Below are 27,181 nucleotides of genomic sequence, written 5' to 3'. Positions count from 1 at the left end.
AGACCATTGCTTTATCCCAGTGACTGTACTCAACACATTTATGTCACAAGCACTACATGCAGTGCAAAAGCCAAACTGAGCCTGCTCAGTAATTAAGCTTCTCAACTGATAAAGACTGAATTTTATATGGGATAGATAGGCCACCTAATATGGTGAAAAAGCAAACTGGTGATAATGAAAGCTGCAAAATGACAAAAGATGCTCCTGGAGTGAAGGCTTTACTACAGTTGAGCTCATACTGGAAGAAAGCTCGCTGTGGGCCAGTCAAACCAGCTTGTGGAATCGCAACCAGTTTCCAAAGTGCCTGTTCCAACCTGCCTGTAGCATGCCCTGCTCCTGCACCCCATTCCAGAGCCACATGGCTCATGTTTCTCTAGACACACACTTCTACTCCCACACACTGTGGTCAACACAGCTGCTGATCTAATAGGGAAGCAAGTAAGGAACAACCTCACTCCATTGCCCATCCTGGCCATGTTCCTTCTCTTTTTGTCCTGCATACCGAAACTGGATGGTGTGGAAGAGATAGCACATCTCTTCTTAAAGAGGCTTGGCAACTAAGGTCACCCTGAAAACAGTAGGATGAGACCAAGAAGAATAAAGGGATCTACAAATGATGGTCCAAACATTAAACAGGGCAGGCTCCCAGTATGTGGTCATGATGAGTTCTAGGCAGCCTTTAAGAGAACGTAATTAAAAATCTTCAGACAGCTCTATTGATTTAAGCTTTTATAACTGCCTATCATTACTGTAATCAGGTATATGAATTTCACTAGTTCAGCAGAAAGGATCACACATCATAAATGCTATGGTTGTATGGAAATAACTAGTGTCTGGTATTAAAATGTGGAGCAATAATGTGAGGTGACTAAGGATAGTCAAATCACTTCAGAAACTACTACCTAAGGTCAAATGCTGAACCAAGCTTTTTGAAGGCTGAGATAACACTTTTTCACTCCTACAATTCTCTTATCAATGCTCTTAAAACACTTTACATTCACTTCTGAATTAATAGTCAGATTTCTTCTTGTGAGATAAAAAATATGGTAATAATACCCAGGCTAACGAAACTTAAATGCAAGTCTAGAGGAAGAACCTGGATTTCCTGACTCCACTCTGTGTTTTCAGTAAAGCTCCATTTTACGAGCATTTCCTCACACCTCCGCCCTCCCCACCAATTTCCCCCCAACAGCCCCCCAAGGGCCATAGTCCCACATTCCCAGAGGGTACGGCGTTTCCCAGGCACAGCACCAAATCTGTCACCGGGGGGGCCATCGCGTTAGGCTGCCCGAGACAAATCGGGGCAATGGATGCTGAGGAGCTGGAGCGAAATCGGCTTTTAAAAGAATGGAGAAAAACGACTCATTCCTCCATTCCCTAAGTCACGAAGGTATGGAAAAGAGGGTTTACAACAAGTTTGGAGTTGCACCGGGCAAGGAGTCCCGGCAGATGGAGGGACTCCGGTGGGAATGGGCGTGCGGAGGTCCCGGTGGAGTGGCGGGAGCTGAATTAGGGAGGACGCCGGCGCTGGGCTCGCCATCTAGCAGTGCCCTCCACTGGAGAGACCTGGGATTCCACCACCAGGCCCTTCCGCGGCGCTCCGCAGCTTGTCACCTTTTCCGCAGCTTCTCTCCCTGGTGCGCAGCGGGGCCGTGGATGGGGCGATGCCTCCCCATCCCTGCGCGATCCCCTCTGCGTGCTGATCCTGCACACACCACTGCTGTCGTCCTCAGGGCAGAGGGGACCGTCGCTGCAACAAGCAGAGAAGAATATAGAACTAAGATGTCCTTCTCTAAAATGCAGCCTTCCAAGAAAATGGAAATTTAGTTAGAAAGATGTGGCCGCATTTCTGTAGCTGCCCAATGTATTATAAAAGAGAAAGCTGGGCTATTTCTCTTGAGCACTATCTGATTTTTTCAATATGTTGAAGAAAAAAAAAATTGCTTCTTATTCCATCACTTTTGCCTTATGGGTGACTTGCTATGTGCTTTCAGATATATTTTAAATGCCTTAGATATTCTTTCCTCCAAACTTTTGTCACTGATAATTATATGTAGCATTCTTCACAAAGAAGCATCAGGCTCCTCAAATTATTTTTTTCTACTTCATTTTTTTCCACAGAAAATAAGCCTATGACTAGAATGTCCCATTTTCGCATCTTCTGAAATAAGAAAAATTAATTTTTATGCTATGACTTAATTCAAGATGTGTTTGGCACACAACACCCTCATCATTTTTAGTGGCTGAAATCTAAACGGTCTCTTTCTTTCCATGTCGATCAGAAAATGTAGAGATCTGACTTATGAAACAAATTACTTGCTTTGGATTTCTGTCCGGATGTAGAGCAGGAACAAAATGAAATCTGACTTTTAGGAAAGGAAGGGGAAATGTTTCCCGTGCAGCTACAGACTGCGCAGCTTTGGGCACCGTGTGCTCTGTACTTCGCTGCCATCCGGAGCTGCAGCCTCCCAGCGCCGCAGAGGGGACAGCAGCCACTCCACAGGGAGCTGCACGACTTTCTTTCTCCAAGAAAAACACAGTTATCACTGTGTTTTTTAAGCTAAACTTACTTTTTTAAGTGGTATTTTGCTATGACAGTTGGGAAGATCCTGGTTTTCCAGGATACGGAGGCAGGGCGTTAGGAACAGCCAGATCAGGAAACCACAGAGACCCACATGGAGCTTCATTGCTGCCATCCTCTAGCTCATTAGTGTACAAGAATTGTGTGTGTTGTTTTTAGCAGCTAAAGAGTTATTTATGGCTTCTATGTTCTCAAGCCAAAGTGAGTGAGGGGTGCAACCAGGGCAAACGCATCAGAGCAATGCAAATCACTGACAAGGCATCATGAATGCAAGCTGAGCAGAATTTAAATACAATCCATGAATGAGAGGAAAGATTTGCATGAGGGAAAGAATCATTAGAATCTGATTTAACAAGCAGTACATAAAATGGGCCTTTGCAGCTTAAAATGAAGCAAAGCACATTCATGTTATACATTCTTAATGAAAAAAAAAAAAGGCAAAATCACAAAACCCCTAATTTATTAGTAGAGCTTGGAATAGAAATGGTTTTCACAGAATACCTTTAGATCCTGATTCAGAAACTTGTGCTTGATTGCTTTCTTGAATAGAAGTGGATCATAAGCATGTAGGGTGGTAAGGACTATTTAAGTGCATGCCAAAGTTCTATTGATTTCAGTGAGATTTTTTTTAAGATGCTTAAAGTAAGTATATGCACAAATGTTTTTCTGAACAAGAGTGCTTTTCTGAATTAGAGTTTAACCCACGAATTTACACACTGCTTTCAAACATAATTCCTTTTGGGAAAATAGAATAGATGAGAAATTTTTTTAAAATTGTATAATTCTTCATGTCTTGAAAGAAAGTAATGGAGAATTATTCTGGGTATGATTTTCTGTAAGGTCCAAAAGCCAACAGTGAGTGTGAAAGTTGACAGGTTCATAGAGCAACTTTGATAGACTCTCTGTTGGTTTCATCCCAAATAAATTATGGAAAATTTTAATATAAGGTGTTATAAACATAATAGCAGTCTCTTGGAAGAAAAGGGATATGTTGTTTTCCACTAAGTGGTATTATATTCTGTCTTGGAGAAAAGTAAGAGAATTGTTTTTAAGAAACTCCTGCCATTTTTCATTTCCAGTCAGTAGTCACTAACACTGGGCAGAATAAATTTTTGTGTAATGTCTCCTAAAATAAAATGTCTCTATGTCTAAATGTCTTGTCTTTACAAGCAATGGCTGAGGTGGCAGATTCTGATGCACTGTGTTTTCTGTTACTAAGAGATCATGTATGTCTGTCAACACTGGAAAATCTTTTTGTTTCTACAGCAGCATTGGTCCAGCTGTGTATTTACATCTCCTAGCATATTCCTGTGGAGCTACAACACTTCTTTTTATGTACTTCTTTCAATTAGTGCCAACAACACATGCAAAAATTCAAAGATCTCAGTCTATGGCCATGTAGCCATATTGACTGTACTTGTGAAAGTTAGACTTTAGTGTCAATTTTTCCTTTGGCATTTTAGGAGATTTTGAAGTGTTACAGTGGTGGTTTGCAAGATGTCTTTTTGAAAGCTATGAAAGGTATGACCAATGTAATTTTTGTCTTTCCTGATATTTTTCTAAATAATTCTACTGTGAAATTGTTTGACATCATATGATAGTCCAGGTCAGTAGCAATACTGTTCTCCTGACTTTGCTTTCTCTGTCTCTTTTCTTGAATAAAAACAGTATCACATTTGTTGAAAGGTGACATCCTCTACAGTAGTACTTGTCCAGCTGTTATCACTGCTTAAATACTTCTCAATATTTTTTTTTTTTTTTCCTCCTCTTTCCACCCCCAACCCTGCACATGCCATGTTTAGGTGAAGGCTGGGGTTCAGCTCAAGGCTAAGACATGTAAATGCAGGTAGGTATCTTAATAGTTGTGTGGGTTTTTTTTTTTTTAAGGTAAGCTATTGTATGAGCTCTTGTTGCAGTCAGTAGAGTGTTAGTAACGTAGTCAGTGGGTCCTGGAAGCTGAGTCCATTCTCTCTAAGTAACATGGGCCTTAATTCAGTTGCCTGGACATGGGCTCCAGGTGATCCTGGAGACTCCTATCCAGTTTCTCTCTGCTTCTCCAAAAGAGCATGAGTCTTCTGTAACTTTCTGTCATGTCTGAAAGCCCCAGGTGAACACCTCAGTTACCCTCTGGCAATTTTAATAACATTAGATACTTTTGTGGGCAACTTATTGTAGCCCAGATCTGGATTCGACCAGTTCTCCTCAGAGAGTAGTGGGACTTTGGACACCTACCTACCTCACAGCTAAGTGACAAAATGTAGGTGACTTAACCTTGAGCTGCCAAGAGATGCTGGTGGCTATTTTTTACCATCAGTCACATCTCTGTTCCAAGATTTCAGTATTTGCTTGGTGGTGTGTTCTTTAATTGCTGCTTTCTCAAGTTTTACACTTTTTGCTGGGCTCTGTCATGCCTTTGTACAAGCTGGCACAATGTATAGTTTTGATTATTAAATAGAGAGGTTGCTTCTTAGCTACTGCTCTGACCTCTTTGATCCCCTCAAAAGCATTCTGCATACTATCTGCTAAGGATTTGCGAGGAAGGGGGGTTGTTCTCGACAGGACCTTTGATTGTTATAATAATATTAATTTTTTCCAGCATAATTGTAATTTATTGAAAAGGTGATATTTTAGTATCACCTCTTGGCAATCCCCTCAAGTGCAATGATAACTATGTGCTTTCTCCTACCTTATTGTGGTGTATTGACTTTGTTGTTTTTTATTTTATACTTTGAATTTTATTTTGCTGCTACTTCATTTCCTGACAAAATTTTAGAGAGGCACTTGTTTATGTTGGTTTGCTTCCTTTCTGCAGTTTTCTTCATTTATCCAAATTTTGGAACTCCTTAAAGTACTTAACCATGTATCCTTAAACCATGCAAGTTCCATCAGCTCCTCTAGAGAGCAGCAAATATGTTCAAATAAAACAGTAACATGATTCAATCTAATGTTTCCTGAAACACAGTCTTTGTTAACTCAGCTTGCTAAGCTCTGTTAAGAGCAAAAAACTGTGGGGAATGGAGTTCTTATACTCAAGTCTGGCATTTTTAGACAGTCTGAGAACTGTCCTAGCCCTTCATTTAGTGTGCATGCAGCCCCTTATCCTCTCTAAAAGCCCTGCTTGAGCCCAACCCCAACTCACCAACATCTTATGGCAGAGGGGAGAAGGAAGGCAACAGCGGTTCAGCCTGGGCCAGGGACCAGAATTGGATGCCCACCAGACCTGTGGGCTGTAAAGCTTCCATCTTTACACAGGACTGTCAGCCAAGAGGAAGCACTCACTTTAAAAAAAACACCCACAAGTTCTCCACTCCTCCTGGCCATCAGTGGGCGTTCGACAGATGGGACTCTGGTTCCTGGTGCACACTAACCAAGATTTAAGGGAACTTGGCACTCCTGACAGGGAGGAACATTTTTTTTTTTTAAAGAAAAATAGCCAAGGTAATGAGAACTCTTCCTAGCTACAGACCCCTTCAGACCACATTTTCCCCTTTCTTGGGTCACTCTTCATACCAGGATACTGCCTCTTCAGTAGCTGCATGGCACTGGCTGGCTTCTGCTGGCAGGCTGGATACAGTCAGATACAGCCAATACAGCAATGCAGGCTAGGTAACCAAGTTCTGCCTCATTTTTGAAAACACACTGCCAAAGATCCTGGAAATAATGGAATTGGTGCCCCAGGGTGGATAGCAGAAGCAGGACCTTGTTTCTTTTTGAGGTGTATGCTGGCAGCTGGGGTATCCTCACGCAGGGTGCAGCTGGGGTATTGGAAACACACAGCCTCCTGCACCAGGAGAACCCACCTGGCATCAAGGCAGACTGAATATAAAAGGGACTGGCAAAGTGGGAAATGGTTGGCACTCACCAGCACTTTGTCTTCACAAAGTGCTTCCTGCAAACACTAAGATGGACACTGCATGCTGGTGTGCCAAACTGCAGGGGAGACTCACGCAAGGGAGCTCAGTCCTCACTGAGGTGGTAGGTGAGGTCTTCTGTCAGGTGCTGACTGAAGCAGCCATACCTATCTATTAAAGGGTTGCTCTGTGAGGTGGCCTTAGCTTTGCAGCTGTTACTCAATGTAACCCTATAGTATAGGATTCATTTCAACTAATTTAATAAATTTCCAAGAACCAACAGAAGAAGTACGCTGTGTTTAAGGTGTTCTGTCTGTATTGGCAGGACCTGCAGGCTGCCTGCAGGATGCTGTGGAAAGTCAGGAGAGATGTATTTTGGTGCCCCAGCTGAACTGTTCTTATGATGTCTGCAAACACTCCAAAATCAGGGCAGAATTTGTATAGGATTTGGCGTAAGAAGCAGCGCAGGACAATATTTAAACTGACCTGGTGCCCAGACTCTAATGGACTGGAGCCCAGGTCCTGCACAACAAGAATATCACTGACTGGTGAGGAGAGTTCACAGATCTTGGTAGAGTTTGGTGTAATAACACCAAGGTTGTGGGTTTGATCCCAGTATGGGATCAATGGGACCCAGTATGGGTCACTTAGGAGTTGGACTCGATGATCCTTGTTGGTCCCTTCCAACTCAGAAATATTCTGTGATTCTGTCATTCTATTTATCTGCACTTTTCTGTCCATTGTTGTAAACTCTGAAAATTAACATTGATTTACCCTAAAATATCTGTGTTTCACATGACTCCAAGCCATGAGGTGGATTGTTACAACATCTATCTATCTATCTATCTATCTATCTATCTATCTATCTATCTATCTATCTATCTATCTACCTATCTTAAAATATCTGTGTTTGGATTATAGCTCAATATAGGGTCACCTTGTGAATTTCATACAGGTTTGTGCTCCATGGAATCAGTCCTGAGTGACTGACGGGAGACAAGAGAGGGGCTGCAATGCAAATTCTGTAGTTTTCTCCAGTCATTCAAAGATCAGGTCATATCAATTCATATGTGAAAGTCTCTGGTGAACCTGCACAAGCAAGTATCTATCAATGCATCACATTTGGTACACTGTGTTACAAATATTCAAATGCTTTAGAAAAAGGTTTGGTCCAGAAGAAAAAAGCTTGGATTTGTTAGACAGTGAATATGAGTTGTTCAACTACCTACCTTTAATATCTCCACTAGGCCTTCAAAGATAGCACAGAGATTTAGGAAAAAAAGGTTGTACCAGAAAGAAGGAGCTCATTGCACTGTATATGGTCTGTCAGAAGTAAGAGTCACTCCCTCTGACTTGTAGAGAAATCAGCAGAAGGAGTGGGTGTCTAAGTGGGTGTCTAATTTGTCAGGACAAGTGGGGCTCTAAAAGCATCTTGATTTCTCTTAAAAAAAAATATTGCCTATCTTCAGTGCAAGGAAAAGGCAATAAATCACAGGGAAAAATGCAAAAATTGATTCTGCTAGGTCAAAATCTTCTGTTTATTTCCATTATTGTTATTTCTTTGCCAAAAGTAAGATTTTCAGTGACAGAAAATGCCCAAATACTGCCTAAAGTCTCACTGGCAAAATAGATGTTGCACACATAGGAAAGCCAGAACTGAAAGAACTTACTTCTAATTGCTGACCCCAAATCCCACGTCTTTCTTGAGAGCACCACATATAAACTTCTGTTTCTAAGGACAAGCTCAAAGTCTGCCATCTTCTTCACTCAGCAAATTGTTCATCTGTGAAAGCTTTTCAAAGCTACTCCACTACTCAACCCAAAGTGTTACCTGCAGAAACTGAATTAGAGATAGGTCTCTGTCTCCTGGCATTTCCATGGTGTGAATGGCCAAGGATCATAAAACAGTCCTCGGACTTAGCACTGTAGGTGTAGTCCCATAATTAAATTATGGTTGTCCTGGAACATCCTGCCTGTCAAAACAAATGAAAGAGAACAGACAGTAAAGTGGAAGAAATCAAAACTAGTGAAGCAGATTGTGATTGTAATCTATCTACATGGATGCTGGATAATTTTAATTGCAGAGATACAGTTGATACACTCTGATCAGATTTCTGCCTTACTGGTGAACTCATTTTTCAGAAGTGGCACTCCTGGGCATCACAGGCCAGGAGTTCATGCTGTCAGTGAAGGGAGACCATCTAATCTGCAGAATATTTTAGCAGCTCAATTACAATGTAAGAGCATCACAATGTAAAATTACTTCTCTGTCAGTTGAACATCAGGCTATTAAAAGTAGTACAAGAGACAGAAGTTAAAGAACAACCTTTTAAACTACTCTACTGTCCTATTTTTGGAGAAGCATTTCTTTATCATCCTGAAATACCACAAGCAGTAATAATTTATCTGTTCTCCATTGTAATCATGTCATTACAATAAAATACGGTCCAATTAATATGCTCTTTAATGATTCCTTCTAGAAAGACAATCATTGCAGCAATGATCTATCATGTAAGGGCAGATAATTTTAATAACTTGAAAGAATACACTGAGGATCTCTCTACATTTCTAACTTTAGATTTAATACTTATTCTGGGCTGAACTGAGAGATACATGGAGAACAACTGCTGCTAACAGGAAATTATGCATTCCCTAGACACCTGCCTACAGTGTCTTTCACAAGAGAAGAGAGAGCCACAGCTTTCTGTTATGCTGATAAGAGTAAATCAAAGTGACCCAAACAAGAGAGTGTAAAAAGAAGATAAAGTGATTATAACTGACTGAAACTTGGGGTTTGGCTTCCATTTTGGCATTAAAAAAATATATTCCAAACTAGAACAAAACAAAAAAAGGAAATAGAAAAAAATTGTTTAGGAAAAAAGTTAAAGTCTATCATCTTATTTAGGGGTAACAACATTGATTTTTTTTTCTTTCAATCATGCTGATACTGCAGAAATTCCTAGTCATACTTGATTTTGTTGCACAGAAAACATGGCAATTCTAGGTCACCATAAGCCTGCTAGATACTTATTTAGCAAGAGAAGTACTATAATCCAGTGGAAGATACTAACAAAAAAAATAAAATGTAAAGGCATTTCATAATTTTTCAATAAAAATTTTATTTCTTATATGAAAACTATTTTATCCTAGATTTCCTGATCAGTTCCAACTCTTATTTCCAGGGAGCTCAATTCATTTTTTATAGTCTCATGGTCAGTAGCCCATAAGACTATAGATGAGCAATATGAATATCTTACGTATTCTTCCATGGACCCACCTCAGGGTGCAAGTGACACCTGCACTGCAGCTATGGCAGCCTTGTCTGAGCCCAAGACAAAGCTCCCTGAGGGCAGTAATAGGAGTCTTGTGCTTTCAACCCATGTTTGAAACGCTTTTCTGAAATAGAAGATTTAAAGACACACTGGCAAATGTAACAAGCACCTTTTGTAACATTTTTCTGAGTATGAAATACATTCTGGAGGGACTTATGAAAACAAGTCACAAATTTGAAAGACTAAATATTAGTTTACACAGCAGAAAATCTTGTCGCTTCCTTGCTTCACGTCTATTAGTTCTTTTGCTCACACTTTCTAAGACATCTCTACAGCACCTTCACATTCAGTGATACTGAATGTAAGGAGAAATGTTTTTTCAAACAGATCTTCTTTGCCATTTTCTCCTCCCCATTGGGGGATGCCCCTCCCAACCATCACTTTTCATTTCCTCAAGCTGTGGAAGTTCACAATACTTCAAACACCTTTGCACATCTTCCTTTGCTGGTAGATCCACCCACTGTGTAAAACTATTTGTAGTTAATAAATATGACTTGGAAATAGTTGTAGAAGAGACTCTGAGACATTCCCCTGGGAAGAGGCTGTTGATGGCAGAAGCTTCTATTTACTCTCCAGGGAAAAGCCCATACAAAATCGTGCTCTTTTAATACACAGTTTTTATAAACAATACATTAAGTGCTTATTACACTGACTCTGAATCAGACATCAACAGGCCCACAAGTCCCAAAAGCAGTCAGGTCTGCAGCAGAGTGACACTAACCAGAGGCCACAATCTCACAAGAAGTGTCTGCAGACTAAGGAAGTAGTTCACTAATTTCACTTTCCATTTCAAACACAAACAGGATCTTTCTGATTTGAAATGAGACTCTTCATTCATTAAAAGCTGTCTGACTACAGACACGAAAAAAGCAAACTGTGTCCAGCCACAAGGCATTTATTATTTATCCTACCCTATTTATATCTCATGCTGAGGGACGCATGCGATAGTCTGAATCCACATTTGTTCCTTGCATTCCTTCTTGCAGCTGAGAAGACGCAAAGAATTATAAAAGGTTTCATTGTTGCAATGTTTTGTCATGGTATGTGTAATCAGCACAGACCCCAATAAAGAGGCTTTGGAGGATGAGAAGTTTAAATATTTAATGTTTTTCTGCCTATGATAAGTTTAATAATTAATGCTGCTCCTACCTTGGAAATGACAAATCACACAAGCATGCACGATAAAAGAAACAAACAGAGCTAATAGAGAAGAAAACCTTACTTAGAAGGTAGTAATTAAAAATGTCTGTAGCATACCTTGGGATCCCAAAGTACTTTGTTCCTGACCCAAAGAGCAGTTCTGTCTATCTATTAAGCTACCCTATTTTGGGGAGATGCAGAAGATGAGGGATGATTGCTAATCTTTATCTTACACACATGAGAAATGATACACAGAGGTTATGAGCCAAACTGTCTTAAAGAGTTTTGTAACCCTAGGAGAGAAAAAAAAGAATGTGAAAGCTGTCGTCCCTTCATATTCTGCACAGAGGAGCCAGCCATTAAACTGTTACAGAAACTTGTTACATGTGGAAGTTCACAATAGACAGAACAAGATTAGATCTGTATCTGGTCTAAATAGTGCCGTAGCTACTCCAGCTCCAAGAGGTATCTACAAATACCAGTTCTTGACACCCTCTGAATGATCCATTTTGTAAGGCACTACCACTAAAACATTTCTCTGAGTACATGCTCCTACACATCCACTCCTACTGAAGATCTGCAGGTGTATGCAACCTTCAACCCCCACTGACTTGTAGCTAAAAGAAAAATTCATCTCACGCACTGCTGTGCTTCACTGCTGGACCACGCTTATGTAAATGGAACACTGAAGGAAAGCACAAAGCATGACTGTGATAAAATCTTCTTCTGTGATTCACTCAGTTTTGATATGTTTTCAAATTATTAGCATTAGAAGTCTGTCAGACAAAGAGGGCAAGCACTCTGATATAGACATTGCCACTATATCCTTCTTTCAGGGTAGAAATCATTTTCTCTAAGCCCAGGTCTGAGATAATCATATTGTGGGAGATACAGGTATATCTAGAAAGTGACTCATCTTACCTTCAGAGATGCCTAAAACAGGTCAGGTGACTCATTCCCACCTTCTGAAATCAAGAGCCCAGCGTGACTACTTCAGATTGAGAGAGGTAACACCTTGCAGACGTGTCAGCAGCACATCTACATTAGGGCACAGTCGGTAGAGCCAGGGCACGGGCACCGCTGCTCACTCCCCTGCCGTGTCAGCTGCTGGAGCACTGACACCCTTCTGGTTCACCCCTCCTAGCTGCCTCCTGAGCAATTCTTGATTGCAGGACCTTGCCCAACAGCTAATCTGGATGCAGCCACTCCATTTTGAAGACTATTATAGAGATTGGTTTGGGTTGGTTTGGGTTAAAGATCATTTAGTTCCAACCCCTCTGCTGTGGGCAGGGACACCTTCAACTAGGTCAGGTTTCTCAGAGCCCCATCCAAACTGATCTTGAACACTTCCAGGGATGGGCCATCAACAGATTTTCTGGGCAGCCTGTTCCAGTGCCTCACCACCCTCAGAGTAAAGAATTTCTTCCTTATACATAATCTAAAGGTACCCTACTTCAGTTTGAAGGTATTCCCCCTTGTCCTATCATTACAAGCCCTTGTAAAAAGTCCCTCTCTTTCCTGTAGGCCCCTCTAGGTCCTGGAAGGTTCTATGGTTGAATAACTTAAACATGGTCAGACTCCAGCTGACATCAGTGTCAGAGAAAGGTACTGCCATGGCATTGCTAACTGGGAGAGGTATTGCTTTCAAGAAATAAGATGTTTTTACACATTAACACAGTCTAGTCTGCTTGCTTGAAAATCCTTTCTTAGAGTGGGCTTTGAGAATTTAGTATGAGAAAATAAATTACTTTTTGACAGTAGATAGTATACTGTGTTTAAAGTCATGTATTTCCTAAGCTCAATCTTTTGCAATAAAACTAGGTTAGAGTAAACAAGTGCTCACACATGCTCCTGGAAAACCAGGTCAGATATATCAGTGACAGTCTACAGCTTTTTTAAGTCACTTACACTCAGAAAACCATAAAAATGTTACATTTTCCAAAGAACACTTCATTAATGTAATATCCTTCAAACTCTTATCCAAAGTTTTTGTTTCTTTGTCAATGGAGCATAGTAGAGCATCTCTGCAGCATAACCACAGCCAAGGGATTCAGCTGAAACTCCCTGAAGCCTCCTCAATGATGCAGTGATCTCTGAAGGTCACAGGGTAGTGTTCACCCTGGGCTCTATACCCATTCTGACTTCTTTGACCTCAAGCAACTAGTATTGCTGTAATTTGATTGTGTATCAAGGCTTTTTAGCTCAGCTGAAGGGTAGAATTCTAAAAGCTTGTTCTGATCTGCAGAGGACGAAACTCCAAGGTGACTCGTGATCTGAGGTCTCAAAACCAGGGCAGTCTCTTTAATGAAGTCTTGCTGAAGTCTCGGTCTCACTTGCCTGCATGTAGTTCCTTGCTGGTCACTAGCACACACGGGTTCTTCAGTGTCATCTTGCTTAACAGTAAGATCTCCTGATACACAGAGCTTGTTGCTGGTGCTGTCAAGGTTAGGGCTGGCAGTTTGCTGAGGGACAGCTCCAGAATGAAGAACAGCCTCTCCTTCCTCATCAGAGAGAAGTGCGCAGGAGCCATCACTGGTCTGGCAGCTGTTTGATACTGGGCAGTCTTCATTTTGAGGTGCAGAAGAGCTTCTGTGCTGTGGTGGGGGAAGATTTAAAATGCACTCCTTCTCTATGCAGAGGTTTGCCAGCAGCTTGTTCTTTTGGCTTCGTGCTGTCATTCTCCGGAGAGCACAGACAAGATCAGCAAGGCTGAGCACAAAGGATAGGCTGCTGATCCCCCAGATGAAAATCATCATGATGGATTTCTCAGTGGGCCGGGAGATATAACAGTCAACTGTGCTTGTGCAAGGTGAATGGTAGCAGGAAAAGCGCTCAGGAACAAAGAATCCAAAAAGAAAATACTGCACAGCTGCAAAGGCAGCCTCGAGTAGGGTCCTAAAACAGAGATGAACAGTATATGCCCCAGAAAAATTAAGGACACTTAGGTTCTCTTCACCACACTCTGCTCTATTGACAACAGCATTTCTACAGAGCTCCTTCATGTGCTTGGGGCTTGATAAACCCTTATTTCCTTTGCATCCATGCACCAGACAGTGCATTCTTACAAGGTACATAGCTACCTTGTGCAAAACATAAACACTGAACGCAGCATAAGGCAGCAGGATGGACACAGTCTGAATGAGCCAGAATCTGAAGTGAGATACAGGAGAGAACAAGTCATAGCAAACGTTGGAGCATCCTGGTTGCAGGGTGTTGCAGACAAAGCGCTCCTGCTCATCTTGGTAGAGGGGATAGCCTGCCAACACTACCACTGCCATTCGCAGCAGAATTATTAACATTAGCCAGATCTTTCCTAGAGGAGAAGATACAAAAAGAGTCAGAGCACTGAAAAGGAAGGCAGGTGACGCAGTGACGCTCTTTCAATACACAAGATATTTGAAGAAATAGCCTCTGTAATCAATCCCCCTTTTAATAGCCCCTGTTTGGCTTTGTTTTGACTGAGACTGAAAAACGTGAAAATGTGTAGCTGACACATTCCATAATCTTTGTCTTGAGTTGACAAAGTAGGAGTTTAACATACAATAAGCCACATCAACCGAAACCTCACGAAAACACTCTGAACATGTCCAAATCTGTTAAAAAATTCAAAATTGAGTTAACAATTTCACTTGAAGTTTTTTGCTTGCTGTTGGGTTCCTACCCCTGCACCTGAATCTTTTCCTATTTCAATAATATAGGTCAGCTAAGACAATGTGAAACTCCTCTAGATACAAAAGATTGTTCTTGGTCTTGGCCATGAAATTGTATTTAAAGTTTACTATGGCCAACAAAATCTCTCTGTTGTATCTAGCATGGTATTTATTAGCAAGCTAGTAATTAGATGTTATTATTTTTATTATTAGCAAACTCATGCAAAATGTTCTACAAATGTACATTTGTGTGTGCTCATGTGTACCCCAGTCATCTCCCTCTAATGCCTCTTTGGTTGCCCCATCTTCGTCGTGTCTTCCAGTCTTCACTCACCTTGGTGTGCAGCTTTTCTCCATTCAGACCAAAAGCTCCCTTCTGTCTTGATATTGACACCAAGTAAAGTCTTACAAGTTGGGCACTTTCATACATTGCTTACGTCACCTTTCCCTGAATTCTCTCAGGTAATTGCTGTAGGTAGGGCTTGGTTTCACCCAGCTTTGGATGGAAAGATCAGGCCTTATCCTTACGCCATTACACTGAGAGCAGTGAAAGATCAGGCACTGGTACTGAACTGATCACACCTTTTGAATGAGACTGTATTATTCACGATAGTTTCTTGAAGGATATTTGGATGGGGTAGGGTTTTATTAATTTTTTTTGTAAACGTACAAACTGCTTTATTACTGACAAAGTTATTTATTTTAAAAAAGAAGGAAGGGGAAGGACAAAGGGAAGGGCAAGGGGAAGGGCAAGGGGCAGGGCAAGGCAGGGCAAGGCAGGGCAAGGCAAGGAAAGGGAAAGGAAAGGAAAATTCTGTGATTCTCTGAAAACCTAAATTCTTTTCCTGGGCAGGATAGGAAGGCTTAAATATATAGTGCTATATTGTCAAAACCTAAAAATACATTCTGTACAAACACATAGAAAAATTCAACATCTGAAGTTAAGTTTCCTTTTAAGTCCTGTCACTAGTTACCTACACAGTTTTGAAATTTAATTTAATAATCCCTTGCAAGAAGAGAGGAAAAAAAATCCACTTAGGAAGAAAAAGAGGAAAGAAAACAACATAAAAGAGTGATAAGATTAAGTCTGTGTTTTAAAGAATGGTGAAGACAACAATTGTAACGACAGGCAGACAAACAGCAAATTCAGTGACTAAAGAGAAGCATATTATATGGAATTGATGGCTGAGAAATGCACTGAAAACCTTAAGTCATTAATAGTGAATGCACATCTCACATGTACACAAGGTTTTGAAGGCAATCTGTGAAATAGCACCAACTAAACACTATAAAGACTTTTAAAAAACCCAGATCACAAAGCCTTTTACCTATAAAATATAGAATTATTTAGAGGTATTATCTTGAAGAATTTTCTTTTGTATTTCCCATGAAGCTATTTCCCAGTAGTTGGTGTGAACTTTAAATATTCAGATATATCCTCAAAATTGTGTGATACCTATTGTTGTACTGAATATGTAGTTCAAGTGCCCCATGAAAACCATTTGTGGCCAGTAGACTAATTATGGTCTAGAACAGTAACACTGTAATGGAAAACCAGCTGGAGAAAGGTTAAGGATATATAAGGTTTATGAGGGATCATCAGAGAAACCCTATGCACTTGGCAAAATAATATATTATCTAGCCATAAATAAATTGAGGCCTTTCCATTTCATCTTTAATCCCGTTAACTTTAGTGGTGGTTTTGCTGTGTTTCCAGCTTCCTGCATTTTGCTGGCAGGCTGTGCTGTTACTCACTTTTCCACATAGTGTGGGTCAATAGAAAACACCAGCTCTACACAATCAGTCATCTTTAGGAAGCCATGTTTCATCCTTAGGTAGCATTTTTTCCCTTCAAGGACCTCAGAGTGTTTGAAGCACATTAGTTAATTAAGCTCAAAATACTACATGCTATTTCACTATCAATTTTTAATTAGAACATGTACAACAGGGAGTGCTGCTTAAGAAAAATCAATGGCTCCTTAGGAAGTAGTTTGGTATGACATACATTTGAGAGATAACCCCTTCACGCACCACCTTCCCTAAAGACTCAGTCTTCATTAAACATACAAGAACAAGCCCCTCTGCTGCATCTGCTGGGACTTAGTTGGGTGTTCCCTGCAATGCACAACACAAACTACAGCTACTGGACACAGTTGGAGGCTGAGGGTCTTTGAAAGGCCCTTGAAAGTTTTTCTCTGGCACACACTTTGCTCAAAGTAGCCCATGAAAGAGGAACAGCACCCTACATATATAAGAAGGGTAAAAATAAATAAACAATCAATTGTTAGCTGAGGAAAAGAACAACTCTATCTTTCTTTGTTTTGCCTTTTTTTTTTATGCATATGATCTTTGTTTATTTTACAATAGTAGTAAACCACAAACTTTATCCTGTAAAAGAGAGGAGGTTTTATCCCCTTCTTTCAATTATTTTAATCCATCACTAAAGCTATTGCATATATTCTACCATTCACTTTATGGGATATAAGGTGTTACTTCTGTCTGTTTTCATCATGATTTCTACTTCCAGTAGACTGGAAGCTCTGTTATCAAGAAGATGCCCCAATATTTTGCATAAAGTGCAGGAAATATCTACCAGAGAGGGAGTAGTAATCTGTTTGACAAGAAAAGAAATGCATTAACCTCTTATATCAGGTATCAAGATAACTTACTGTAAGAATCAAAGAACCACAGCTAGAAATTAAAGTTGATTATCAGTAGGACACTTGGATGGCTTCAGGATATGAAACAGCAAAAGAAAGAAGATATCTCTTTTAAAGTACTTACCTACAATAGTCACATTATAGTTGAGTGTGACAATCAAAAACCCCAGCGAGTCCCAGCGCTCCATGTTTGAAAAGGCTCAAAACACTCCCAGCTCCTGATGTCCTAACAACTTTATCATTTCCAAAGGAGGCTAGAACTAGACAGGGAAGAAAGAGAGGGGGAAAAAGAGGAAGAAGGAGAGAAAAAAAAAAAAAAAAAAGGAAGGAATTTTTGTTAAAGGTCAAGGATGGAAATCAGAAACCCAGCCACAACAACGTATTGATGAAGGATTATTTTGATGATTTGAACAAGACTGTTAGTTTTGAGTGTTGGAGTAAATCTTCTTAAGGCTTTAATAGTTTGTCTTGCAAAAGCTCTAGCTTGTCAGATCCAAGTGCTCCTACCTCTTGTGTGGATCCTCTGTCCAGACAACTGCAAGTGGACAAACAACAACAGGAGGATCTCTGCCATTGTAGACTATTCTTACCCTCCCAGGGCATACCAGCCTCCTGGCATTGCTGAGATATTTCAGTGGTGAAAGACAGGGAGAGAGGAAAAAATAGCATAGACCAGGAAATAATGGAGACCTCTCTGTCTCCCCACAAGAACTGCAGAGGAATAATGGAAGGAAAGGGGGTAGAAAAGGGTGAACCATCCCTATGTTTGAAAGGCAATTTCAGTTCAGGTCACTGGAAGCTATCCCACTGCAATTTCCCAAAACTGTTTTGTTTCTAAATCACAGCCTCCCTGACAGAACACCATGGCCCTGTCAATCACAGCCATACCAAATTTTCCTCTGTGTGCTAAGCTGGCCAGCAGGCTGAGACTCCCTGCAGGCACAATATAATACAGGGGAAGCTTTAAAAAAATAAACCCAAGGGTGTGGCTGGTTTTCAAGATGCCTCAAATTGCTTACTTTTAATTTATATCAGTTCTTTCTGCTGAAACTGCTTGGTGCTCTGGACATCACTCAAAAGATCCTAGGGCTACTTGACCAGCATTCTGAAACCCCAGCAGCCCCTCAGAAGTGATGGAGTGAACTTCCCCTTGGAGCAGGATGCCTGTGGGGTCAGCAGTGCTTGAGTGCAAGGTGCAACTGCACAGCATGTCCTTGACACTGTGTGACTGTGCTGTACACCAGGAAGCAAGCAGGGACGAAATAAGACTCTCAGCTTTTCTTTCCTCACCCCACTGCACCAAATTGCCTTGGGGAAAGTTATCTACCACCATCTTCCACCTACTGCTGCACTATCTATGGGATGTTACTCAGTCCTTTTTAATCTGTTCTGTGATAGGGGCAAACATAATGTGGACACTTAGTCAGGAAATAGTATCAATCACTAAAAAAACAGCTGAAGAAGGAGTGTGTGTGTGATAGAGCAAAGGAGAAAAGTGATGTCATGACAAGCTGACACCTGTAGGGTACCAATAGCCCAGGTACAGGCAAGGTGAGTTGGCTCAGAGCAAGGTGAATGGTGATACTGCATGACTTATGGGCTCTGTGACTAGGCTAAGCTTTATAACTGAGCACATCTTACCTGAATAAAAGGTAAAACTAATAGTTTAATGAAGTAAAATAAATCTGTACAAAGACCTTCTCCCCAGCTCTCTGCCTTGCAGAGCCTTGGCAGAACACACTGAGCATCCTTTCTGGAGTAAGCCCCATCCTGAGGAAAGCCTAAAAGCAGAGTTTGAAAGGATGGTCCTTAAAAACACTTTATCCATTATCTGTGTAAAGAGATTTTTAATTGCAGTGGTAAAAAAAATGTGTTTTCTTGCTTTCAGAATTGATTTATACAAAATATTTGCCAAACAGCCATTTCTTCCATTACCAAGTTTTATTTATGGTGTGTGACGATGGTTTTACCTTCATTTTCCCTCACACACACACACACACACCCCCCACCCTTTTTTTTACTTTTTCTTTTTTTTGTGTACCCTTCTGAGATATGTGTGTGTGAGAAGTATGGGAAGAAGGGAAAGCTGCAGGAAGGGAAAGAGAAAAGATGCAAATGGACAAGATATAAATCATGCTGAGATACAAAGGTATTCCTGGTTAAACATCCTTTGTCAAAAATAAAGTCAGGAATGCCAAGATGGTGGCAGGATATGAATGCTCAGCAGCTGCATCCACACAATAGGCTATAAATTGTCTCTGTCAATATTGCCAGTTAAAATATCCTTGCTCGTTGTTGCTGTGAGACCTCTACCATTTGTGTAACAGGGAGAACAACCAGGAATTTAGGCCCCCAAACCGTAGCCTGTGGAACTATACCAGTCAAAAACATCTGATCCCATGGCATGGATATCCTGAGGTAGGACAGCCCATTTACTTCTAAAAGAAAGCAAGCACCCTCCAGACTCACAGTGCAGCCCTAGCTTAGGTCAGAAAGCCTGAATTCTATTTTAGCTTTTCCAGACAACTTCAGCCTTTCTCTTATAGCTTTTTTAGATAGCCTATATCTTACTTGAATCCAGAATTCCTTCTTTCTATGGTGTGTCCTCTACCCAAGTCCCTGTCATCAGTCCCAACTTTGAGCTCCAGGCAGATGTGGTTGTTATAAAATTGTTTGGTCTCCACAAAACCATTGGCTTTAGTTTCTTCAACCCTTGGCTCAGCACTATCTTTCAGTTCCCATCTGAAGATATTCACCATACAATCCCCCTTGTTTGCTGTTTATCTTTAGCTGTTCCCTGTAGTCCCTGTTTGTCTGTGAAGACTGTAAGGAAATAGGGAGATCAGTATTGCAGACATGGATGTAATAGCAGAGGGACTTCAGCTCCACAGATGCTTTGGCACCATCTTCTACACCAGGGGACAGGCACATGTTGCACAGCCCCATCCCTCCACCCGTGCACCAACACCAGAATCTCACAGACAACTCTTCCCAGGCTATAAGGTGTCAAATCTGTGAACTTCCACTGGATTCTAGTTAAATACGAGAGGCAGGTAGAAAATGCTGACATGGTTTTGGGTGAAGTTAAACTTTGAAACCCAGCAGTATCTCATCACGTCTGAATTTAGGAGGGGCCCTAAAAGCCACTGGAAAGATTTCAGAGACCAACAGTGAAACATAAGAAGGTGCAGTTAAATCTATTTTAAAAATCACAACTGCTGTCCACATTTCTGGCCCCTTACCACAGACCTAGGGCTTGATCCTGCAAAAATTTCACAGGTGTGATTCCATCATTGTGAGTGACCCACTGAAATATTTTGAACTGCATCTCACTGCAGTGTGGACCTTTGTCATGCCCCTAGGCTTAGACCTGGCTTACTTGGTACAAAGCCCAGCAAAGACACTTCAGCCAGACTTGGGCTCAGAATGATATCCAGAGGTAAGGTACAGTCAGCTTGAAGCCACTTCAGGGCTTCCCAATCCAGGATCAAATCAGTCACCTGAAGGATACCACAATCTACATCACACATCAAAAAACCCCAGAAACTAGAGGTAGTCCTCTGGCATAGCAAACCCCAACCACATCTGTCTTATCCAGTCAATACCAACAATAATGACACATCAGTGCAATGAAGTGGGAGTTACTAAGGGAGACTGCACCCTACAGAGCAACTGGCATTGAAGCAACCTCCCTCTTCCAGTTTAATTAATGTTGAGGCAAAACAGGCCAGCGTAGAAGTTTCCCTAAAACAGAAAGGGATCTGACATTTTAGTCCAGGTTTTTTAGTAGATCACTATTTAAGAAATAAAAACCACAGATGCATATCTAATATTTTAGATTCTAATTCTAAAATCTATTTGGAATTTTTCTAGTTTGTAAAAATGATGTATTAGTGACAAATCTTGGAGTAAAACTAACTCTTCTGAAGGTGATCTGTAAATTCATGGCGGGGGGGGAATCTATTTACAAGGGACAAAAAATAGTAAAAGGAAATTTATCTTGATGGTCTTATTTTTAAAATTAGAGAAATACAGCAGAAGGGGGATAGAAAGAAAAAAGCTGGACATGAAGGATAAAGAAGTAGTAGGAAAAGCTGTCCAGAATAAATGCTCTTTTTAAGACACACACAGTACGTACACGTCAATCTTCACAGCACACACAGTGAAGGAGCCAGCACAGTGTGGGAAGCCCCTGCTTTACACAGGCACACACAGGACTGCACACTTGCATTCCCTGGGACCTCTGTCCAGCTGCCCCTCGGATATCCCTGCAGGAGTACCTTTGAAAGCAGCATCTCCCCAAAACAGCCACCATAGCTACACAGAGATGGGGAAAGCAAGAAAATAACTCCAGCTTTAGGACTATAAAGGCTACACACAGTGACATAGGGGTGAGTGTTTTCCATCATGAACTCTTCAGTGGAGACCATAAACAACGTGCTCCCACTCCCTGCACTGCTCCACCTCTAACCCCTCCGTCCCCAGAGGTGGCACAGCTCAGGGCAAGGAAAGGAAACTTTCAATGAGCACTCATCCCTCCTCCCCTTCCCCTTCTGTCTGCCTTCCATTCCCAGGAAGGAGCTACAAACACACATGCTCATGTATAAATGCCTATGCATTGATATGCACGTGCCTGAAACAGTCCAGAAAGACCTGCAGAGCAATGAAGTTCAGATCATTTTTAACTGCTCATATTGACTGGACTCGATCTTGCTGACTTCCACAGTAGCTCAGTCATCTCAGACACACAAGCCTGGTACTTGTAGTGCCTCACATGTGTCGTGATGTCTCATTCTTCCTCCTCTAATTTAGTCAATCTAAAAAAAGATTACGTTTTACTTCATGCTCTTAAGGATTTAGACCATTCTCTTACTTTGTCTCAACTAGAGCCCCTTACTATATATATTTGAAGGTTCAGAAAGGTTTCTAAAGGGAAACTGCTTCTAAGATGACGACAAATGGAAAAAGCAGACTTTCTTCAGATTTTGTTTCAGCAACATCAAAGCTATTCAGCTAAGAATTTTGAACATTTCAAGACTGCTCCGAAGGAAAATTAAGTAATGGGAAATATTTTCTCATTCAGGAGCTCAGGGCCAATTTCTTCAAAAGTATTTAATTTACTAAGTAGTAAAAGTACAAAGTTGAGTCCATGGGATTTTCAAAAGCATATTATTAATATCTGCTCAACTCCCACTGAAATAGGTAGCTACATGAATACATTACATTATTACTGAAATTTCCTCTGTGTCACTGAAAAAAAAATCTTGCATAACAGAGATTTCAGCTTTTTAAATTTTGCATTTCATATTTGACACTGAGTTTTACACCTACCTTTTTTCACAGTGCAAATGCAAATCTGAAGGTTTGGAAAGTTTAGGATCGTGTATTTTATGATGATGCTGATGATTTCATGTTGCATTAGTGCCCAGTGTCTGGCTCTAAGGCAAGGCTGAGTTCTTCTCTCGAGCAGGTAGCAATGTTGAGGCAGGCAATAAGCATGGTGTGCTGAGATCATGGAAATTGTTTAAATAGGAAAAATGCCTTAATTAATTGGGAAAAAAATTTCATAATAAACTGAGGACGGCAATTATATCTTTGGCTTACCATGCTTTAAATTTAATACTTATATGCTATTGCTTCTAAGTATGAATATTGCTAGGACTGTGGAGAGCAAACAGATCCCTGTTTGCAACAGAGACAACAAAAGGGGTTACTGTGTCGGTTCTGCATTTCAGCAAATAAATCTGTCATCTTAGATTTAACCTACAGGCAGCTACTGTGGAATTAAAATAAGAGTTCTTTTCACCTTCTTGTATTTCATGGCTGATCATTTTAAGAAACAAACCCCATACTGTTGTCTATTGTTATTGCACACAGACACTGCTTTTTCTTTCTCCATGGACAGATGCATCGTAACTACATGCTACATGGTCATTAAACCAAGCACTGGACACCATGGGGAAAGGCTAAACTAACACAGAAATGAAAGAGAGGAGCTGACAAGAAAAATGGTAATTTTTTTCCCCATTTCATTTCACACACAGTTTAAACTTCAGGAATCACTTCAGGCAGTACCAACTGTGGATTTCTTCTCTCATGTGAAGAAATGTCATTTTCAAGTAAAATTCAGAAGTCAAAAGGTATATTCTTTTAAAACTCACCTGCATATTGAAAATGTGGCTTTAAATAAATAAAAAAGCTGCATCCTGTGCATAATAAAGTCCTCATCCAGAAGAGTATTTCTGTCTAAAAAGAATGTGTACTTTTATCATACTGTTTCATAATGAGAAACTTTGATCTTCAGCTGTGTTTAAACGAACAGTGAAGGGAAAATTTATTATTCCTCATAGTTGCTACTCACGACTTACTAGAGAAAAAACCATATATTTTTGCATCAATATCAGGATGTACAACTTATGTATGTGCATCTGGTTATAGGATATCATTTATAGGACAATACATAATTCAGTTTTTACACCTCATCTTGATTTTATGAGGTTTGTTTTGACCTTAAACCATGACTTGTTAATAGTCTGTTTATTAAAGTTTAGCGTGACCCTGTGAAAACTCCTTTAAGCAAAGTTCACAAAGGTAAACCCTTCACAACATTAGGTAAAAAAGGTCCAAATTTTTATTTCAGGATTTGAATTTTGCATCCCCCTCCCAAACCTCTGCTTTACAATTACAGCCCTACCTTGCCAGTTGCCTACAGTTTCCATGATTTCTGCCTTGTTTTCTTCCAAGAGCATTTTTAATAATCATTGCTAAAGAGCTCAAAACATACTTGGTAGAACACAAGGAATTCCTTCGTTAAACTGCAATAGTATTTATACTCTATGTATCTATCAACCAGGATTTTTCATTGTAAAGAGAAGAGTATCATAAACTTCAGCTTCATAGCTGTCCTTAATAAAATAATTAGGACTTCAGTACCCAACTCTCATCTATGTATTTGAAAATTTTTACCATAACCTCAAAACACAGATCCTGAAGGATTTACTCTGATGGTTTAGAGAGCAAAAGAAAACAGACAAGAATGCCCAAGAGTGGAGTTCCCCATAGGACCCATCCCCAAGGCAGGCTGCAGCTGGGAACCCACCGGCACTCCTCGATACTGCGGAGCAGCTCCCGACATTGTCCAGAGGCAGGGAAATCTCATGTGATAAACAAAAACATCGGCAAATGTCATCCTGGGGTCAAAGAGCAGAGAGCATAAGGAGAATCTGGTAGGAAGGTGAACCACCTCTGTGGTTATATGTATAAGAACACCAGTGTAGGTCCTGTTTGCTTTTAAACAGTTTGATTCTGTTTTCCATGAAATAGCAGGGATTACTGATTATGCTCCATGTACTTACCCACCACTCATACAGCACTGTAGTCTTCCTGTTCCCTGTGCTGCTGGCACACAGATTAAACCACCTCATGTTTCTAAACTTGTTCTTCTTAAGCTTTGTTCCAAAGGTAGTTCCCCCCAGGACCTGAGAAACGTCTCCAGCCAACAAGGTTTTGCCTCAGTAAAATCTTTCAAATCACCTGGGTAAAGTGAGTGCACTGCAAGGTATCAAAGAGCTTCCACTGAAAATTCTTTCAGTACCAATAACAGAAATGGAATCTCGTTACTAAGGCAAGGCAAGAACACGGCACACAAAGACAAAATAGGACCATTAGCTCAATCTTTCTGCCTCCTCTGCATTATGACAGATACTTTGCCATTTCAATCGAACCTACAGAATTGCTACCAGCTACTGAGTTCCTGACACTATTAAAAACTGTACTAATTCTTTTTACTGGTCACAGATATTTATGGATCTATTCCCTGTGACCTACACTGTGCCCCCTAACTGCTGGTACTATTTCAGTTTCTCTATTTTTTTCCTTGATTTGTTACATTTTGCTGCCTTTTTTTTTTTTTTTTTTTTGCTATCTTCATTTCCCTTTATGGGAAAAATAGTATTTAGGACATCCAAAACCTCTCAGGAAACACCTCAAAAAACAATTGTTACATTGCCAATTTGCCAACTTGCCAGTGATGTTTTCATTTCTGGGGAATCAATCCTATAAATCCCTAAATAGAGTCATGGTATATGATATACCTGCATTCCTGAATATAACTGTTCATTTATGTACATGACAAATGAAGTTATGTCACATTTATGTATATCTAAATGATTGACTTTTCCTTCAATAACAAAATTAATTTATATGCAAAAATATAGATTTTTAAATGTTATAGCACCTTACATCTTTGAAAATCAGCATGAGTGCTTCAGGACATGTTTAATCTGCATTCCCCCACCAGTAAGACTGTGGTTCCTCCACACTTAAAGACAGTCAGGAAGATAAAGGGTTTGACTTTAATGTTACAGCTACTCATATATTGACTCATTCTCCCTTCAGTGGTTTGTGGCAGAATCCCCCAGGTCCCTATTTCTGATCTGCAGGAATTCCTGTCCCAGGTTGTGATGCTCAGAAGTAGGCAATGGCAAAGTTCAGTTCGAGTAATGTGCTCCCTTACCCTTCCTTCCTTTGTTCAGCAATTATATGATTCATGCCTCAGGTTTAGAGGTTTCAACTCCTCTAACACTGATGAAGTGACCCTGAGTACCTAACAGTGCCTCGGGTGAGCTCGGTGTTTCAGTTCAGCTCTGCCTCTGCTCTTGGGGCAGGTGGTTGTTACACAGTTGTAAATGACGAGACTTCCATCTTCTCTGGTCACTGATTTAATGTACAAAGCCCACTGTATGCACTCCTGAACTATGTGCAGGTTAGTCAAACAAAGAAACCAGGTCAGGCTGGATGGGCCCCTGACCAACCTCGACTAGTGGAAGGTGTCCCTGCACATTGCAGGGGGGCTGGAGGTAGATGATCTTTACAGTTCCTTTCCAATCCAAACCATTCTATGATTCTGTGAAAACCCACTGGCTACCAATCCTGCTCTGCTCTGCAAAGCAAAAAAAAAAAAGATAAGGACACTTTGAGAAGAAAAAAAGCTGAGGGAGACAGATCAGTCTGTTGAAGAAATCAAAGTTACAGTTTTCTCCTGTTCCCTGTGCCCCCAATCCTCTGAATCTCTGAGTTTACACTGAAAGTATTAGAAACTTGGAAAACTTCTTACAAATACTCGTAATTTGTAAAATGTTCATTGTTGATGTAACACAATGAAGGGGACAGGGCCAAAACCTGCAATCTTGTATCACTGAATTTACCTATTCTTAGTAGTTCCAGATAAATGTATTCCTCAGGGGGGCAAACAACAGGTTCAAATGACATTTAAAATAACTGCTTTTCCTATTAGCAACTGCCACAGAAATTCCTTATCTAATACAATTAACATCAAAAATAAATGCTCACACGCACACTCGTACTGAATTGTCATGGAAAATTTAGCTCAAGTCTGAAATTACAAAAAAAAATCTGGAATGGAAAAATTAAGACACTGATTTTCAATCTATGTATTTCAGGAAAAACTTAAAACTGACTTCTTGTTCTGGTTTCTTTTTCTAAAAGGAAATTATTTTACAAAAGTTAAAATGAAAACACTGCAGCTGGGTATCAGACATCTAAAGCACACAGATCCAGCTAACACGTGCTTTGGCTATGTGCATGCTTTAAGGGGCAGAACAACTTTGTTCTGCCACAGGCCAGCGAAACAGAGCAGAACAGAAAAAGCCTTTCTGATGTACCGCAATGACAGGTCACCACAGAAAAGCAATGATTTCATGGTCTGGATTTCTCACAGGTCAGAAACAATGACAATGTTTTCACTGAGATTCATTACTAAATGGGGCAGTAGAAGAATCAGGTCAGTCCTTTGTTCACTGAAGCTCCGTGGCAGGGTGACATGACCGTAATTTCCCTAAATGAATTCAGTGCTGTCATTTTATGCTTTACAGTATTGATTTATGAATAAATACTTCAGCTGAAGGAATAATCGATCCAAAGTCTTAAATCCAAGCAGATCTAGGAG

At 40.5% G+C, this 27,181-nt stretch overlaps 1 protein-coding gene across 1 annotated transcript; it reads right to left on the bottom strand.

Annotated features, from left to right (window-relative positions):
• Positions 1-12,254: 12,254 nt before the first annotated feature.
• Positions 12,255-22,589, bottom strand: GJD4 (gap junction protein delta 4). Its single transcript, XM_050332410.1, has 3 exons — positions 22,546-22,589; positions 17,339-17,474; positions 12,255-14,217 (listed from the first exon to the last, which is right to left on the bottom strand). Exons 2-3 carry the CDS (start codon positions 17,400-17,402, stop codon positions 13,031-13,033), a joined length of 1,251 nt encoding a protein of 416 aa, XP_050188367.1. The 5' UTR covers positions 17,403-17,474; positions 22,546-22,589; the 3' UTR covers positions 12,255-13,030.
• Positions 22,590-27,181: the final 4,592 nt, after the last annotated feature.

This window comes from Myiozetetes cayanensis, unplaced genomic scaffold, assembly GCF_022539395.1.
Source record: "Myiozetetes cayanensis isolate MyiCay16 unplaced genomic scaffold, myiCay2020 scf1, whole genome shotgun sequence".
Classification (NCBI taxonomy): Eukaryota; Metazoa; Chordata; class Aves; order Passeriformes; family Tyrannidae; genus Myiozetetes; species Myiozetetes cayanensis.
This window is presented reverse-complemented; position numbering and strand designations above follow the sequence as displayed.

What these genes read in the sequence shown, in the direction of transcription:
- GJD4 (XM_050332410.1), bottom strand. Translation starts at nt 17,402, where the DNA reads ATGGAGCGCTGGGACTCGCTGGGGTTTTTGATTGTCACACTCAACTAT. An exon ending in CTATAATGTGACTATTGTAG is followed by an intron (nt 14,218 to 17,338) that starts GTAAGTACTTTA and finishes CTTCTCCTCTAG; the next exon opens with GAAAGATCTGGCTAATGTTA.